This window comes from Pristis pectinata, chromosome 38, assembly GCF_009764475.1.
Source record: "Pristis pectinata isolate sPriPec2 chromosome 38, sPriPec2.1.pri, whole genome shotgun sequence".
In the NCBI taxonomy this organism is placed as follows: Eukaryota; Metazoa; Chordata; class Chondrichthyes; order Rhinopristiformes; family Pristidae; genus Pristis; species Pristis pectinata.
The window spans coordinates 1,027,381-1,044,754 of NC_067441.1; the positions used below are offsets into that span (position 1 = coordinate 1,027,381).

The following is a 17,374-nucleotide window of genomic DNA, read 5'->3' on the forward strand; positions in this document are numbered from 1 at the left end:
CATGATGAGGTAGATTGGGAGATCAAGAGTTCATCTTTATTGTATGTGAGGTCTGTTCAAGAGTCTTATAACAGCGGGGTAGAAGCTGTCCTTGAGCCTGGTGGTACGTGCTTTCAGGCTTTTGTATCTTCTGCCCGATGGGAGGGGGGAGAAGGGAGAATGTCCGGGGTGGGTGGGGTCTTTGATTACGTTGGCTGCTTTACCGAGGCAGCGGGGAGTGTAGACAGAGTCAATGGAGGGGAGGCTGGTGTCCGTGATGTGCTGAGCTGTGTCCACAATTCTCTGCAGTTTCTTGCAGTCCCGGGCAGAGCAGTTGCCGTCCCGAGCCGGGATGCATCTGGATAGGATGCTTTCTATGGTGCATCTTTAAAAAAAAAATTGGTGCTGGTCAACAGGGACATGGCAAATTTCCTTAGCCTCCTGAGGAAGTAGGGGATCTCTTGGCTGCAGCATTCACATGACTGGACCAGGACACATTGTTGGTGATACTTACACCGGGAGCTTAAAGTTGCAGAAAGCAGGTAATCTTCCTGCTGTCGTTAAGTGCCGGTGTAATCGGTGTTGGGTGTAACCGCGCCTCCTGTCTTGCAGAAAGCCTTGTGTTTCCTTGTGAACGACTGCAACCTGATCCACAACAATGTCTGCATGGCGGCCGTGTTCGTGGACCGCGCTGGCGAGTGGAAGCTGGGTGGCCTCGACTACATGTATGCGGCGCAGGGCGACACACCGCAACCACTGAAGGGCTTCCCAGAGCTCGACAAGTACGACCCGCCGGAGAAGACTGACACGGGCGCTGGCAAAGGTGGAGGGGAGAAATGGTAATCACACGCAAGGAGCCCCCTCCCTCTTGTACAGAGTGGGTGCGTTACATGGCGGCTGCTGGTGGCAGGGAGGCGTGATGTTGGCAGCTCAGAGTCCAGTCGATCACAACTAAGAATAATCTGGAATTTAGGGTGTTTAGAGAAAAGGGAGTTGCTGTTCCAGGCTGGGCCAGGATAGGAAGAAGCTGCCATAGCCCTGGGAGTGTGTAGCGGGAGTGTGCAGAGGGAGCTTTACTCTGTGTCTAACCTGTGCCCTGGGAGTGTGTGATGGGACAATGCGGAGGGAGCTTCACCCTGTGTGTGATGGGACAGTGCGGAGGGAGCTTCACCGTGTCTATACCCATGCTCTTCAGTCCCTGGGGATGTTCCGTTCTGTACTTGGTGTTTCATTGTTGGGCAGCCCCTCAGTCGGCCGTGCCTTTGGCAGCCGGCATTGGGACAGCTGCTGGCATTAGCTATCTAGCGTTGTACATCAGCTCTGGGGCGGGGCTGAGCAGGGAGGAGCTGCACCATCCTGATTGGTGTCCGCAGAGACCTGGAGGAATTTAAAGAAGATGTTTCCTCGCTGCTCTTGAGCAGCTGTATATGGCGGCCACAGTTCCTTTGACGTTGAGCAGACCGTTTTTCTGGATTAGGGAGTAGAACTCCTGACCTGACTGATCCTTCTCCTGCTGCAGGTCGGCTGATATGTGGCGCCTGGGCTGCTTAATCTGGGAGATTTTCAACGGGCCACTGCAGAGACTGTCCTCCCTCCGCTCCCTCGGAAAGGTCTGTACTCATCCTCCTCAGTCTGAAATATTAACACTCTGGTGATCCGCTTCCACCCACCCTTGGGGGCACAGAATTCCAGAGAGTCACCCCACCACCAACCCCCCACCCACGCGAGAGAAGAAGTTTCTACACAGTGTTAAATGACCGGCCTGTATCATGTAACTGTGTGCAGTATATACAGTGAAACCCTGATAATGAATCACCCTTAGAACTTTGCTAGACTGACAGGCTTTCCAGAATATTGGATGTACCTCCTGTTAATACCCCATCACATTTATTAATTCGCTTTTCTCAAGTCATCACACAGTAGTATAATAAATTTTCAGCTCTGGTTCTGGAGACCCATTTTGTGACCCTGCGTTATTGCCTCGACCTTTTCTCTTTAACTTTATAAATCTTCCCTTGCCAGAATCCTCCTGTCAACCTCTTAATTTAAAGCCTTGTCTCCAGTTCTGGTAATTCAGCTTGCAAAGTCTTGTCACGTTAGGATTAATACATCGGTAGTGGCTGTAGTTTTGTTAACTGATATAAAAGGATTTAAACCAAAGGCTCATATCTTTCCCTGTCTGTGCTGAGCTGGCCGATTACAGCAAGCCTGCAGTACTTGATCCTGTCTGAAGCAGGGCTCTCCTGTGTTGCCCCTACAGTTGAGCAGCCTGTGAAGATCAGCAGGCAAGGGATCAAAGACCTGCCTGTGTCCACGTGCTGAAACACTTTGAGCGGGAAGATTGTTGCGGGAAGTTTGACCTGAGCTGGAGTTTGTTTCACGTGGGATTAGTAGTCAGTGGCTGCTTCTAACTCATTGTCCTCATCCCCTGTAGATCCCTAAGCTGCTGGTCCCACATTACTGTGAGCTTGTCGGAGCCAATCCCAAAATAAGGCCCAACCCAGCCAAGTTTCTGCAGAACTGCCGCAAACCCAACGGTTTCATGAACAACAGTTTCATAGAAACCAACCTGTTCTTGGAGGAGATTCAGGTCAGTCAGCGCTGCGCTGGTGCGCCAATCACTGGAGGGGTGCTGGTTACTCACGAGGGTGTTGGCAGCCCGTGCAAGGGTATTCCATCTGTGTCTCTCCCCCCTCCTCCCCTCTGTCACTGCCCGAGGTTCAGGGGTATTTCATCCATCTCCCTCACCCACCCGCTCCCCCCGTCACTGCCCAAGGTTCAGGGGTATTCCATCCGTGTCTCCCTGTCACTGCCTGAGGTTCAGGGGTATTCCATCCATGTTTCCCCACCCCCCCCCCCCACCCCCCCCCCCCCCCCCCCCCCCCCCCGTCACTGCCCGAGGTTCAAGGGTATTTCATCCATCTCTCCCGTGTGTCTCCCTCAGGTTGAGGCTGCTTGCCCCAGCAGTAAGGCTGGGAACTCCCTGTTGAACTGGAATTCTCACCTGCAGCTCGGAGCTGGGAGCATTTTTTTTCAACACCAACTGATTGCATTGGCCATCATGAACGATGCCTGAGGGAGTACTGCCCCCTCTCTCTGTCTCCCAGAGCCTAGAACTCGCCTTCCAAACCGCGCAGTTCAAGTGGGTCGCGCGTTCTGTCTGGGTGCCATGCAAAACAAACTTCTCCGCTGTATCTCCGTGCTCCTGGCAGTAATGAACCAATTAGATTTGTGGATATTGAGGGATTCCAGGGGTGCGGGAAGGTGGTGCTGAGGTCGATTGGCCATCTTATTGAACGGGAAAGCAGAGAGGAGGGAATGAATGGTCTCTTTCCCATGTCCTCATGCAGGTTATTATGCCACACTACCGTGTGCAGAGGGGGCTAGCTGCAGGGCTTCCTGTCTCACCAGGGTGACCGTGTGGACTGAGTACTCTGGGACTGTGCGAACTCTCCTGCTTCTGGGACCCGGTTGTGCTCTGTAGCCGAGTACAGCCATTCATCTCTCTCTCTCTGCCTCCAACACCTCCAGATTAAGGAGCCGGCCGAGCGACAGAACTTCTTCTCGGAGCTGAGCTCACAGCTCGACAACTTCCCAGAGGACTTCTGCAAGCACAAGATCCTGCCGCAGCTGCTGACGGCGTTTGAGTTCGGCAGTGCCGGAGCAGTCGTCCTCACCCCTCTCTTCAAAGTATGTCCCCATCTCTCTGCACATGCTCTCCCGGGGCAGGACACCTGTGCAGGAAGTGCAAGCTGGTGTCTTAAATGGGGCGCACGTGTACCGTAGGTGAGGGGGGGAGATTTGATAAGAACCTTCTTCACAGTGGGTATATGGAACGAGCTGCCAGATGAAGTGGGTGAGGCAGGTACATTAACAACATTTAAAAGGCACTTGGACAGGTACACGGATAGGAAAGGTTTAGAGGGATATGGGACTAGCTTAGATGGGAATCTTGGTTAGCATGGACCAGTTGGGCCGAAGGGCCTGTTTCCCTGCTGTATGACTGTGACAGGATTTCCTTTAAAGTGCAAGGAATGTGTCCCGTGACAGGCGTCCATGGGTTCAGCATGAGAGTTGTTGCTGCGATGTAAGGCAGTCGGAGGGATGTGTCCCGCCAGTCAAATCTTCGTCTGCAGTGTGGGCAAGGAGTTGTGTTTTCAGGGCAGCGACGTGCGAGAGGTGGAGAGGAAACGGGCATCACGTGCAGGTCACTGCCGCTGGGCGTGGGCAGGCTGTGACCTGTAGGACGTACTCTCTCCGCAGGTGGGCAAGTTCCTGAGCGCGGAGGAATACCAGCAGAAAATCATTCCCGTCGTGGTCAAAATGTTTTCCTCGACGGACAGAGCCATGAGGATTCGCCTGCTTCAGCAGGTAGGTATCTGCTCTTTCCCCGTGTCGTCCTGCCCCTCCTCATCCCCATGGCCAACTCCGGGATCTCTCCTCTCCCAGCTCTTGCACTCCGCCACTGGCTGCCGTGCCTTCGGCTATCTGGGTCCCAGGCTCTGGCGTTCCCTCCACCCCCTGTCCTCCTCCTCCTGAGGTGCTGCTTAAAACCTCCCCCCGTGACCAAGCTTTGGGTCACCTGAAATCAAAACAGAAAATGCTGGAAGCACTCAGGTCAGGCAGCGTCTGAGGGGAGAGGAACAGAATAACGGTTCAGGTGCGAGATCCTTCAGTGCTCCTACAATGGGTCTCTAAACTGCCCTTCCCACAGACGCTCCCTGACCTGCTCAGTTATTCCATTTATGTTTTCATTTCAGATTTTCAGCAGCTGCAGCGTTATTGATTTTTAATTTTTATCCCCTATTCATGACGTGATTTAACACTTCAGTCGGTGCCTGGGAGTCAGTCACACAGCGGGGGAAACAGGCCCTTCGGCCCAACTGGTCCATGCCGACCAAGATGCCCATCTAAGCCAATCCCATTTGCCTGCGTTTGGCCCATGTCCCTCTAAACCTTTCCCATCCATGGACCTTTCCAAGTGTCTTTTAAATGTTGTTAATGTACCTGCCTCACCCACTTCCTCCGGCAGCTTGTTCCATATATGAACCACCCTCTGGGTGGAAAAAGTTGCCCCTCAGGTCTCTTTTAAATCTCTCCCCTCTCACCTTAAACCTGTGCCCTCAAGTTTTGAGTTTCCTTTCCCTTGGAAAAAGACTGCATTCACCTTTTCTATGCCCTAAATTATTTTATGCAACCTCACTGATGTCTTGTACAACTGCAATATAATGTCCCAACTCCTGTACTCAGCGCCCTGACTGATGAAGGCCAGTGTGCCAAACACGACCTACACCACCCTGTCTACCTGTGACGCCACTTTCAGGGAGCCACGTGCTTGTAGAACAGAGGGAGTTAGGAGTACAACACTCCCCTGGGCCCTGTCGTTCAGTGTACAAGTCCTACCTTGGTTTGACTTCCCAAAATGGAACACTTCACACCTCTTTGAACTGAAAGCCATTTTCCAATCCTTGGCCCCACTTTCCCAACTGATCAAGGTGCCCCCATGACTTTTGATACTCCCTTCACTGTCACCCACAAACTTATTAACCATGCCTTGTGTGTTCACATCCAGACATGTTCACATAAATAACAAACAAAGGTCGCCCCTTAATCTCCTAGATCGAGTCAATACAACCCAACTGCTTTAAACCCCAGTGTCGTCAGCAGCAGTGAGGCACCCCTCCTGCAGCCTTGTGCAGTGGGGCTCAAACATGCCCTCTGGCTCACCCTGGGGCCTGTGTTGTCCCAAGGTTGCCCATGGGCGTGGAAGGTCGGTGGCTGTTTTGTGCGCTGCAGGGTCCCAGAAGCAGTGGCCTGGTGACTGATCGGTGCTTCTCGTTGTAGATGGAGCAGTTTATTCAGTACCTCAACGAAGCGACAGTGAATGCTCAGATCTTCCCCCATGTTGTGCACGGGTTCATGGACACTAACCCGGCGATCAGGGAGCAGACGGTGAAGGTCAGTGACATCACCTGTGGTGGGGTGGTATCAGTTCGTGGCTCCGTGCGACTGGGAACCCACGGAGTTTGCAAGGTCGACGGGTCATCCTCCAACTGTGGGCTGTCAGTCAGCCGTGCCAGTGAGCGAGCTGTCTGTCGGGTGTGGCCCACTGGGAGTCCAGCTCCCCGCCAGCAACCCCTGTAAGGAATCCCGGGGAAGGCTCTGGGATTGGAGGTATCTCAGAGGGGGGAATCACTGGATTGATTCCTGGGACGGAGGAGCTGGTCGGGCAGGTTGGGATTTGGACTCTGGACCACGACGTTCTGAGGTGGCTCTGCAGGGTGGAACAGAGAGGCGGCTCCTGCCGGGAGAAGCTGGAACCAGGTGATGTACCTTCAAAATGAGACGGAGGTGAGAGAGAACTTGTTCTCCGAGGGCGGTGAATCTTTGGAGTTTTCTGCTCCACAGAGCTGTGGAGACTGAGTCACTGGATAAATTTGGGAGGCAGTAGGTTCAAGGATTGTGGGGAGCAGGCAGGAGAGTGAAGTTGAGGCTGACATGGTGTGGCAGGCTGGTGGGGTCAAATGGCCTTTCTCAGCACCTCCCCTCCTGCTCTGGGCCATAGGACCAGAACACTGCTCTTCCTGGGAATGTCTCAGCCCCAGGATGTGTGTGCTTGCTTGGTTCATGGGTTGTGTTTGCAGAGGCACACAGGAGGGTGTCAGGTGTTGGTTTATTACTAAGATGCAACTGTGTTGTATGAATCAAAAATGCACAAGTGAATGTGGTCCAGTCTTCACCATTTTACCTAGACCTTCCTAATCTCTTCCTCTAGCCAAAAGAAAGTCTGTTAGTTTTTCATGCCGTCCTTACAGATCATTTCAAAAACATCAGTGCATGGAGTTAGTTCAAGGGAAAACAGTAAGAGAGTGTCCCAGCTACAGAGAGCGCAGTGCAGGCAGACAATAAGGTGCAAGGGCCACGACGAGGTAGATTGTGAGGTCAAGGGTCCATCTTATCGTACTAGTGCTCTGTTCAAGAGCCTGACAGCAGTGGGATAAAAGCTGTCCTTGAGCCTGGTGGTACCTGCTCTCAAGCTTTCGTAACTTCTGCCCAACGGGAGGGGGGAGAAGAGAGAGTGTCCGGGGTGGGAGGGTGATTATGCCGGCTGCTTTGCCGAGGTAGCAGGAAGTGTAGACAGTCTGTGGAGCGGAGGCTGGTTTCTGTGAGGTACTCAATCTGGCAGGAGTCTCTGAGTGTGACAGAATTTGCAGGAGCTTCTGTATGTGTGGGAGTTGGTCACTCTGGGTGGCCCTCTGCTACCTTGGGGGATCCCAGGAGTGAGCCATTGTTCCAGGATGCCGCTGCTAGCGTCAGTGTGTGCAGTGTTCTGCCAAGAACAATCTGCAGAGGATTCCTGACAGTTTGTTTTTTAAGTGGAGTGCATGCATCGGTGGCTGTGTACAAATCTCTGGGATTTACAGAGCAGAAACGGGCCATTTGGCCCATCCGGATGGTGCTGGGTGTATGGTCCACTCCAGCCTTGGTTGCCTGGTGTTGCTGCCGGCCCTCACTGCCTGTCCTTTCTTCCAGTCGATGCTACTGCTGGCTCCCAAGCTCAGCGACACCAACCTGAACGTGGAGCTGATGAAGCATTTTGCCCGTCTGCAGACGAAGGACGATCAGGGCCCCATTCGCTGCAACACCACCGTCTGCCTGGGCAAGATCTCATCCTATCTCAACGCCAGCGTAAGTGGCGGACTAGGTGCTCCCCTCCGCTGCAGGGGGAGAATCCTCAGCTTCCCTCCTTTGCCCAGAGACGCATGCATCACAGGGGGTCCCGGGGAGCATGTCGGTGTTTACAGAGGGTCCTGGGGAGGGTGTCAGTGTTTACAGGGGGTCCCGGTGAGGGTGTTGGTGTTTTTACAGGGGGTCCCGGTGAGGGTGTTGGTGTTTTTACAGGGGGTCCCGGGGAGGGTGTCAGTGTTTTTACAGGGGGTCCCGGGGAGGGTGTCAGTGTTTTTACAGGGGGTCCCGGGAAGGGTGTCAGTGTTTTTACAGGGGGTCCCGGGGAGGGTGTCAGTGTTTTTACAGGGGGTCACGGGGTGGGTGTCGGTGGTTACAGGGGGTCCCGGGGAGCGTGTCGGTGGTTACATGGGGTCCCGGGGAGCATGTCGGTGTTTACAGGGATTCCCCAGGGAGTGTGTCAGTATTACAATCTACTCTCCTGCCTGCATTCCAACCTCTGTTGGTTTATCTCTGCTCCAGCTGGTCGGGCCTTGCAAAGTGAACACTTCCCTGACCTATTCACTGCCCACTTCTTCCAACTTGGTTCCTTAATCTCCCTCCACTATTGCCCATTTTCCTGTTACCCTGTTCCAGTTTGTGTGCCACCTGTATTGCCCGTACTACAGACTTTCCCAACTTTCTTGTGATTCCCAGAGGTTCCTCCTCCGACCCTTGGTTAAACGTGTTGCCGATTCCTTCCACAGACACGGCAGAGGGTCCTCATCTCGGCCTTCTCCCGAGCAACCAAGGACCCCTTCGCTCCTTCCCGTGCGGCCGGGGTGCTGGGTTTTGCTGCCACACACAATTACTACTCGGTGACCGACTGTGCGTACAAGGTCCTTCTGGTGCTGAGTCCACTGACGGCGGACCCCGACAAGAACGTCCGCGACCAGGTAAGATCGAGGACCCTCTCCTGTGAGTGGGGAGAGTGCCCGGGCTGCGCTGGGGTCGAAAGGAAGGAGGGGGATGTGACTGAGACGTGACGTTCTCAGTGGGTTTGACGCTGGAGAATTTGTGTGGCCTGCTTCCCCACACTGTAGCGTGTAGGGTCAGAGACACGGCTGGGGTAAAGGGGGGGTGCCATCCATAACGAAATAGTTTGAAATACCATAGAACGATACAGCACAATACAGGCCCTTCGGCCCACCATGTTGTGCCGACCTTTAAACCACTCCTAAGACTATCTAACCCCTTCCTCCCACATATCCCTCTATTTTAAGTTCTAACAATCTCTTGAACTTGACCAACGTATCTGCCTCCACCACCGCCCCAGGCAGTGCATTCCATGCATCAACCACTCTCTGGGTGAAAAACCTCCCTCTGATATCTCCCTTGAACTTCCCACCCATTACTTTAAAGCCATGCCCTCTTGTATTGAGCATTGTTGCCCTGGGAAAGAGATGCTGGTTGTCCACTCTATTCCTCTTAATATTTTGTACACCTCTATCATGTCTCCTCTAATCCTCCTCCTCTCCAAAGAGTAAACCCTAGCTCCCTTAGTCTCTCCTCATAATGCATACTCTCCAAACCAAGCAGCATCCTGGTAAATCTCCTCTGCACCCTTTCCAATGCTTCCACATCCTTCCTATAATGAGGTGACCTAAAATACGTTCCTGATTCCTCAGCAAGAGGTTTTCACAAATGAAGGAGGCACTGTACATGTGTTAACGGTTACAGAAACCATTTTATTAGAAATATATAATTCCTCATTAACCACTGCAATAAAATACAGAAAGAAAAAAGATCCTTATCAACCAATGCGATACAATGCCGGAGGTGTCCGGCAGCCTCTGCAGCCGTCTCTCTGCCTTGTGTCAGTCTGTCCCTCAGGCTGGGGTCACAGCCAGTGAGCACTGGTCGCTGCCCCAGCCCAAGGTGAGAGTCCCACTCCGCTCCCCACCTCCCCCGCCCCCGCACAAAGGAGCAGCCTCTTCAAACCTCTACGCTCCCAGTCTGTGCTGCCTTATCTCCTGTGGCCTTCAGCCTAGGCACCTGACAGCATGTTTTGCAGAAAAACGTGTTTTCGCCATTAACTAATCTCAAGGCTGTGTGCTCCTGTATGTTCTCAAAGCATTACCACACTCCAAGCTGAAACCGTTTTGTCTCACCACCATTTTGCGTTACACACTTCTACAAGTACCAAAGAGGAATCAAATATGACTTCTGGAAACTCCTTACACCATCATAGACCAGGATGAGCGTCAACACTCGGTCTCGGGGTCTCCACCCTGGAGAGCCTTGTCACACTCGGGGAATTGAAAGATTCAGGTCGAAGTAGTCTGGTTCAGTTTACCGTGTCCTTCTCACAACAGGATCCTTGGATCTATAACTCAGAAGCAAGTCTAGTCCCCGACCCTTGTCCCTTCCTGACATTCCCATCCCTGAATACCCCACCATCAACATCCTGGAGGTCAGCACTGACCAGAACCCAACCGGACCAGCCACATAAACCCCGTGTCTACAGGAGCAGGTCAGGGAGTGGGGATCCCATGGTGAGACCCCAAGGCCTCTCCCCCATCTACACGGCACAGATCAGGAGTGTGACGGGACACTCCCCACTGGCCTGGGTGAGTGCGGATCCAACAACTCTTGAGGAGCTCGACACCGTCCAGGACAGAGCAGCCCGCTCGATCGGCACCCCATCCACCCCCCTAAACACTCCCTCCCTCCACCACCGGCGCACAGTGGCTGCAGTGTGCACCGTCTACACAACGCCCTGCGGTTACTCGCCCAGGCTACTCCGACAGCACCTCCCAAACCCGCCACCTCTCCCACCCAGGACAAGGGCAGCGGGTGCAGGGGGACACCACCACCTGCAGGTTCCCCTTCAAGACACCTGTACATTCTCAAGCTAGGGAAAAGCTAATGTAGTGGAGGTATCTGGGAGTTAATTGGAGCAGAAATCTTGGAGTGCAGGGGGGCACCATTTGTTGTGTTATGCTGGGGCCTTGTGTAAACATTTCTTCCAGCCAGTAAATAGGCGGCCTGATTGGACATGTGTCCAGATTTAGGCAAACAATCCATTGTATGGCATCTCTCGTCAGTGCGCTCAGGAAACTGTCGTATAATAAAAGTGAAGGAAACCTGCAGCATCCTCTACCGATAATAGCAGGCTAATTTCTGCAACAAGGCAGTAAGTGGAGGGGAGTCACATACATGTTATATTAGGGGCCCCGGAGTTCATATCAATTCCCCTGATGTTCCTCCAGGCCTTCAAAGCTATCCGGAGTTTCCTGGCGAAGCTGGAAATGGTGTCGGAGGATCCGTCCAAGGTTGGGGATGTGGGTGAGTACACGTTGGCAGAGTTGTATTTTGCCCACAAGAACGTGGGCATCATCGTCGTACAGCACGGAGACAGGCCCTTCGGCCCAACCCGTCCATGCCGACTATGGTGCCCACCAAGCCAGTCCCATTTGCTTGTGTTTGGCCCATATCCCTCTAAACTGCTTCCATCCATGGACTTACCCAACTGTCTTCTGAATATTATACCTACATCAACCGCTTCCTCTGGTAGCTCGTTCCATGTACCCACCACCCTCTGTGTGAAGAAGTTGCCCCTTTTAATCTTTCACCTCTCTCCTTAAACAACAAAAGACAGTGTGCATTCACCCTGTCTACATATGCCCCTCATGAGCTTCTACACCTCTATAAGGTCAGCCCCCAGTCTCCTTCGCTCCCAGGAATGGGGTCCTACAGTCATTGGAAGGTCCCACTGTTGTCTGCTGTACCTGAACCCTGTGAATCCGATGGCTCGTGAGGTGGTTTCAGAGGGAGCCGCAGTGTGGCTTCAGGGCTCGGCCCAGGTGAGAGGCCAGGTGCCCTTCGCTGAAGGGACATCGGTGAACCAGCGAGCTTCTCACTGTGACTGAACTTTCCAAAACTCCCCAAGGCTACTCCCAAACTTCCAACCTCTCCCACTGAGAAGGACATGGGGCACACCACCCCCTTCAGATTCCCCAAGTTGTGAAGTGTGTGAGTTCTCTCCAAGGTGTTGGAGCTATTTACCTCTTCAACATCAAAAAGCAGACCATCTGGTTGCTATTTCACTGAGGTTTGTAGCATTGTGTAGGGTGTCTGGGCTTGGGCAGAAATGGTGACCTTGTCGTGACACCTACTTCTCAAACACCGAATAAATGTGTTATAATCCAGAATTGTCTGCTTGACTTAAAATTCCGCAGAGCTGGAATCTGAGCTGGTGTCACCGGGTCATTAGACTGCACCTCCACATAACTGTACAGCATCATGGGGACCCGAGGGCACAGCCTCAGACTGAAGGGACGTCCCTTTGGAACTGGGATGAGGAGGAATTTATTCAGCCGGAGGGCGGTGAATCTGTGGAATTCGTTGGCACAGACGGCTGTGGAGGCCAAGTCACTGGTTGTATTTAAAGCAGAGATTGATAGGTTCTGCGTCGGTGAGGGGGTTAAGGGTTACGGGGAGAATGGGGTTGAAAGAATCAGCCAAGATTGAATGGTGGGGCAGATTCGATGGGCCGAATGGCCTAATTCTGCTCCTATATCTTGTGGTCTTATAACCACTGAGGTTGTCCATGGGAAGGGTGATGCACCCTTCCTTCTTACCACCTCCCACCGCCCAAGTTTGCCACAGTTCCCACAGGACAGGGACTTGGATGGGGCAGTGAAGAGGGAGCACCTAGCGCCGCGAGATTGTGCTGTCTGTCACCTCTAGGTCTGACGCAGATGCTTCTGTGTGTGTGTGTGTGTGTGTGTGTGGGGGGGGGGGGTGGAGAGGGGGGAAACGAGACCACAGATGTGTGGGAGGAAGGGGTTAGATAGTCTCAGGCAAGGTTTAAAGGTCGGCACAACATTGTGGGCCGAAGGGCCTGTATTATGCTGCACTGTTCTCTGTTCTGCATTTTCTCTCTCTCATTCCTCCTCCAGAGAAGGATGTCAACTCGGCCTCATCGAGCCCGGCCGGTGCCCTGGGTGCAGGCTGGGCTGGCTGGGCCGTCACGGGGGTCTCCTCCCTCACGTCGAAGTTCATGCGAGGGAGCCCGGCGGCGGGAGCACAGGCAGCGGAAGGGCAGCCCGCCGGGGTCCAGGCAGCCGGAGCGGCCCCTGATGCTGGAGGAGGTGGGCCGTGTTGTCACTCGCTCTGCTGGTCACGGTCTGGTTACGCTCAGGGTGTACAACTGTGCCAGGGTCAGAACCGTCACACTCAGCCACACCCGCCAGGCCCCCTCCCTCCGGTAAAGGCATTGGGCTTCTGACAGGGAAATGTGTCGGTGTTTCCGCCTGAACCAAGCCAGAACTGGAGGAGCAGGGGCTGCAGACGCTGCGGTCTGGGACCACGGACGGTCTGGGGGAGCAGGGGCTGTGGTCTGGGACCATGGGCGGTCTGGGGGAGCAGGGGCTGTGAACGTGGCGGTCTGGGGGAGCAGGGGCTGCAGACGCTGCAGTCTGGGACCATGGGCGGTCTGGGGGAGCAGGGGCTGCAGACGCTGCAGTCTGGGACCACGGGCGGTCTGGGGGAGCAGGGGCTGCAGACGCTGCAGTCTGGGACCACGGGCGGTCTGGGGGAGCAGGGGCTGCAGACATTGCGGTCTCGGGGAGCAGGGGCTGCCGTCTGGGACCATGCACCTGCTGGAGGAATTCACAGAGTCCCACAGCATGGAAACAGGCCCTTCGGCCCAACTCATCCCTGCCGACCAAGGTTCCCATCTAGGCCAGTCCCATTTCCCTGCGTTTGGCCCATTTCCCTCTAAACCTTTCCCATCCATGGACCTGTCTGAGTGTCTTTTAAATGTTGTTAATGTACCTGCCTCACCCACTTCCTCTGGCAGCTCGTTCCATGTACGGACCACCTTCTCAGTGAAGTAGTTGCCCCTCAGGTTCCTATTAAATCTCTTCCCTCTCACCTTAAACCTCTGCCTTCTAGTTTTGGGTTCCATTACTTTGGGGGGGGGTGGGGGGCAGAAAAACTCTGACCATTCCCCTTATCGATGCCCCTCACGGTTTTATAAACCTCTGTAAGGTCACCCCTCAGCCTCCTTCGCTCCAGGGAAACAGTCCCGGCCTCTCCTTAAAACTCCAGCCCTCCAGGCCTGGTAACATCCCCATGAATCCTTTCTGCATCTTTCTGGTTTAATGACATCCTTCCTGTAGTTGCCTCAAGAGGGCAACATCCAACGAACTTCACCCCCTCCCCTCCCCGCCCCTCCTCGGTGCACCTCTGGCCCCTGTCTCACTCACCCCACCTCCCCCCACCCCCCGGCCGTCTCCACTCACAAAATGACAATTCCTATCGCCGCCACAGATGCTGCTCGACCCGCTGTTCCTCGGGGTGGGGTCACTCCCACAGGGAGGGGCTGTGGAATGGTGGGTGGGGGGGGGAAGGTGTGTTTGGCTTCGGGGGACAGGTGGTGTGAGCCAGGAACACGGCACCAAGCAGATGGGCTGAGCAGCGGGGAGGGAGGGAGGGAGCGAGGGGCTGGTACGGTCCTGACGTGTCTGCCCTCGGATCCACAGGTGATGTATCCAGACCCCCGGCCACCCCGGCGGAACCGGCTCCCGGCGACGAGCCGGCGGAGCAGGAGGAGGCAGACAGGTGGGACGACGAGGACTGGGGCAGCCTGGAGGTGGGTGCCGTGGCATCACTGGGCAGCTGCTGCTGGGAGCTGTGGGGGGTGTGAGAGCCTACCCGTTCCCTTATACACTCCCGCTCTGGTCTAACGCAGGAGCCGGAGAAGGCCAAGGCGCAGAACGAGGAGGAGGACTGGGCAGCCAGTTCGAAGTGGTCGCTGGGAGGGAGGAAGGGCCCCGAGAGGATGGTGGGTGCCTACTGAGGTTGGCGGGGAGGCGCGACGTTCTCGGATCACGGGCAGCAAGCGGTCACGCAGCCCATTGTGGCTCCACTGTCCGGTTAACCCTCCTCCGTGCTTTTCCTTTGGAAGCACCCCCGAGGCATCCTCAGGAGTGTGTTGGGCAGACTTGGGTTGTTTCCTCTGGAGCGGCGGAGGCTGAGGGGAGACCTGAGACAGAGGTTTGTAAAAGTTACAAGAGTAACTTCTGGGGTAGACAGTCAGAATGCTCCTCCCAGGGTCGAAATGTCCAATACTAGAGGACGTGCATTGAAGGAGAGGGGGGGGAAATTTAAAGGAGGTGTGGGGCTGGATTTTTACACGGAGAGCGGTGGGTGCCTGGAACGGGCTGCCAGGGGTGGGGGTGGAGGCAGATACGATAGAGGGGTTTAAGAGGCTGTTAGACAGACACATGAATGTGCAGGGAATGGAGGGAGATGGACCATGTGCAGGCAGAAGGGATTTAGTTTAATTTGGCGTCGTGTTCAGCACAGACATGGTGGGCCGAAGGGCCTGTTCCTGTGCTGTACTGTTTCGTGTTCCATAGGTTCCCTGGAATACTTTACGGCACTCCCCAACACACTCACACCCTCCCTGAAGTGCAGGGCCCAGAGCTGGGGGCACAGGTGAGGTCTGTGGCTTCAGTGCAGATCCAGTGACGCCTTCCTCCTCCAAATCAATCCCAGATGTGGTTATTACCTGAGCTTGCATCCCCGGATCGGTGCTCCGAGGGCCCGGCTGCCGCTCCCCGGATCGGTGCTCCGAGGGCCCGGCTGCCGCTCCCCGGATCGGTGCTCCGAGGGCCCGGCTGCCGCTCCCCGGATCGGTGCTCCGAGGGCCCGGCTCCACGATCCTGCCCATTTGTACATCGGGCACTAAAACCACTGGCAGCCTCTGGGCCAGTTCCGCAGCCCCCTGCGCTGTGGTCACAGTTCCTCCCCGACCCTGCCGATGTCACCGCTGCCCCACCAAGCCCCTACACCCTCCCCGGGGCACGCAGCGACTGGCTCTGGTGAAGGGCTGGACGTCAGCAGGAGACGTTCAGCAGGACCCAGCCGGCGGGCTGCCTTGCTTCTCGTTATCACTTGGTTCTCCAACACTGGGCAGTGTGCGACCTACAAAGTGAGGCCTGTTCTGTGCTCTTCGGCAAGCGTGCCTGCCCCGGGATCCAAAACTCGGTGCTCGGAGTGGGTTTGGGCTGGGTCAGATGCTGCCTGGAAACCCCAGCAACCCTCCATTAGCAAGTCAAAGTTTGCCAGAAATGGTTGCTATCAGTATATACCCTGTCTGTCAGGCACAGCTCGGACAGTTGCTGCCCAAGTTAGAACATAGAACACTACAGCACAGAACAGGCCCTTCGGCCCACAATGTTGTGCCGACATTTTATCCTGCTCTAAGATCTATCTAACCCTTCCCTCCCACATAGCCCCCCATTTCTCTATCATTCATGTGTCTATCTAAGAGTCTCTTAAATGTCCCTAATGTATCTGCCCGCACAACCTCTGCCGGCAGTGCGTCCCACACACCCACCACTCTGTGTAAAAAAAAAACTTACCCCTGACACCCCCCTTATACCTTCCTCCAATCACCTTAAAATTATGCCCCCTCGTGTTAGCCATTGTCGCCCTGGGAAAAGGTCTCTGACTGTCCACTCGATCTATGCTTCTTATCATCTTGTACACCTCTATCAAGTCACCTCTCATCCTCCTCCCCTCCAAAGAGAAAAGCCCGAGCTCACTCAACCTATCCTCATAAGACATGCTCTCCAATCCAGGCAGCATCCTGGTAAATCTCCTCTGCACCATCTCTAAAGCATCCACATCCTTCCTATAAGGCAACCAGAACTGAACACAATACTCCAAGTGTGGTCTGACCAGAGTTCTATAGAGCTGCAACATCACCTCGCGGCTCTTGAACTCAATACCCCGACTAATGAAGGCCAACGCTCCATACGCCTTCTTAACAGTAAGTTATAATGTGAGGGACTAAACTCGCTCTCTGACGCACTGAGGTAGCGCTGCACTTTGGATGTCTAGTGATGTGAATGAAGAATTCTGGTGTTCCATGGTCACATTTGCCTGTCACAGACAGCTGGGCACTGAGGGGTTAGGCTGGGTTTGTTGGGTGTGGGGGTGGGGGGGGGGGGGGTGGTGGTAGTTCCCGGGTGGAGGGTGGGGGCTAGGTTGGGGGGGGGGGTCCCCACTGGGGGGCTGGGGTGGGCAGGTTGACAGGATGTAAATTTTTTATGCAGCAGAGTAGAAAGTTCTCCCCCGTGTCTTGGGCCCAATATTTATCCCCTGGCCTTTGCACGGCTTGCATTAAACCAATGACTCCATTTACCCCTCTACTACTTCTCGCACCCCTTTGTGAAAGGCGTTCTAGAAACAGAAACCTTTCCTCTGTGAACGACCCGACAGTTACGGTGCAATGGAGGCAGCATCTTTACAGTGTGGTTTCCATTTGCAGAACCTCGCTGCCGCTGGGAGCAGAGCAACGAATCCGGCAACAACCGAGTGGGACGCAGCGGGCTGGGATCTGCAGGAGAGCTGGACACCCGCGGCCGCAGCGTCGCAGGGCCAGTGCTCTGCAGAAGATAGCTGGAGCACTGAATGGGGAGAGATGGCAGCAAATCCTTCAGTTGGCCTGAAGGTCAAAGGTTCCTCGAGCCGGAGGGAAGCTCGACTGGCCAGTGAGTACAACTGGGACGGAACGGGCAGTGGGAGAAGGCAGGACGACTTTGCCACCATCAGTCAAGCACCTGCTGCTGACCAGGTGAATGGGAATGTGCATCCTTGGTGTCTCTCCCTCCTCCCCCACCAACTCACTCTCAAAGCTTCTCCTTAAAAA

General features: G+C 54.8%; 1 protein-coding gene across 1 annotated transcript in view; it reads left to right on the plus strand.

The window, feature by feature from the left end:
* Positions 1-17,374, plus strand: part of scyl1 (SCY1-like, kinase-like 1) — a 37,815-nt gene that overhangs the window by 10,261 nt on the left and 10,180 nt on the right. Inside the window, exons 4-15 of the mRNA XM_052045243.1 lie at positions 592-818; positions 1,499-1,589; positions 2,414-2,569; positions 3,511-3,669; positions 4,243-4,350; positions 5,824-5,937; positions 7,513-7,668; positions 8,412-8,600; positions 10,917-10,992; positions 12,609-12,800; positions 14,196-14,305; positions 16,994-17,299. Of these exons, the coding sequence (XP_051901203.1) occupies positions 592-818; positions 1,499-1,589; positions 2,414-2,569; positions 3,511-3,669; positions 4,243-4,350; positions 5,824-5,937; positions 7,513-7,668; positions 8,412-8,600; positions 10,917-10,992; positions 12,609-12,800; positions 14,196-14,305; positions 16,994-17,299 (1,884 nt within the window). The remainder of the gene's footprint in view (positions 1-591; positions 819-1,498; positions 1,590-2,413; positions 2,570-3,510; positions 3,670-4,242; positions 4,351-5,823; positions 5,938-7,512; positions 7,669-8,411; positions 8,601-10,916; positions 10,993-12,608; positions 12,801-14,195; positions 14,306-16,993; positions 17,300-17,374) is intronic.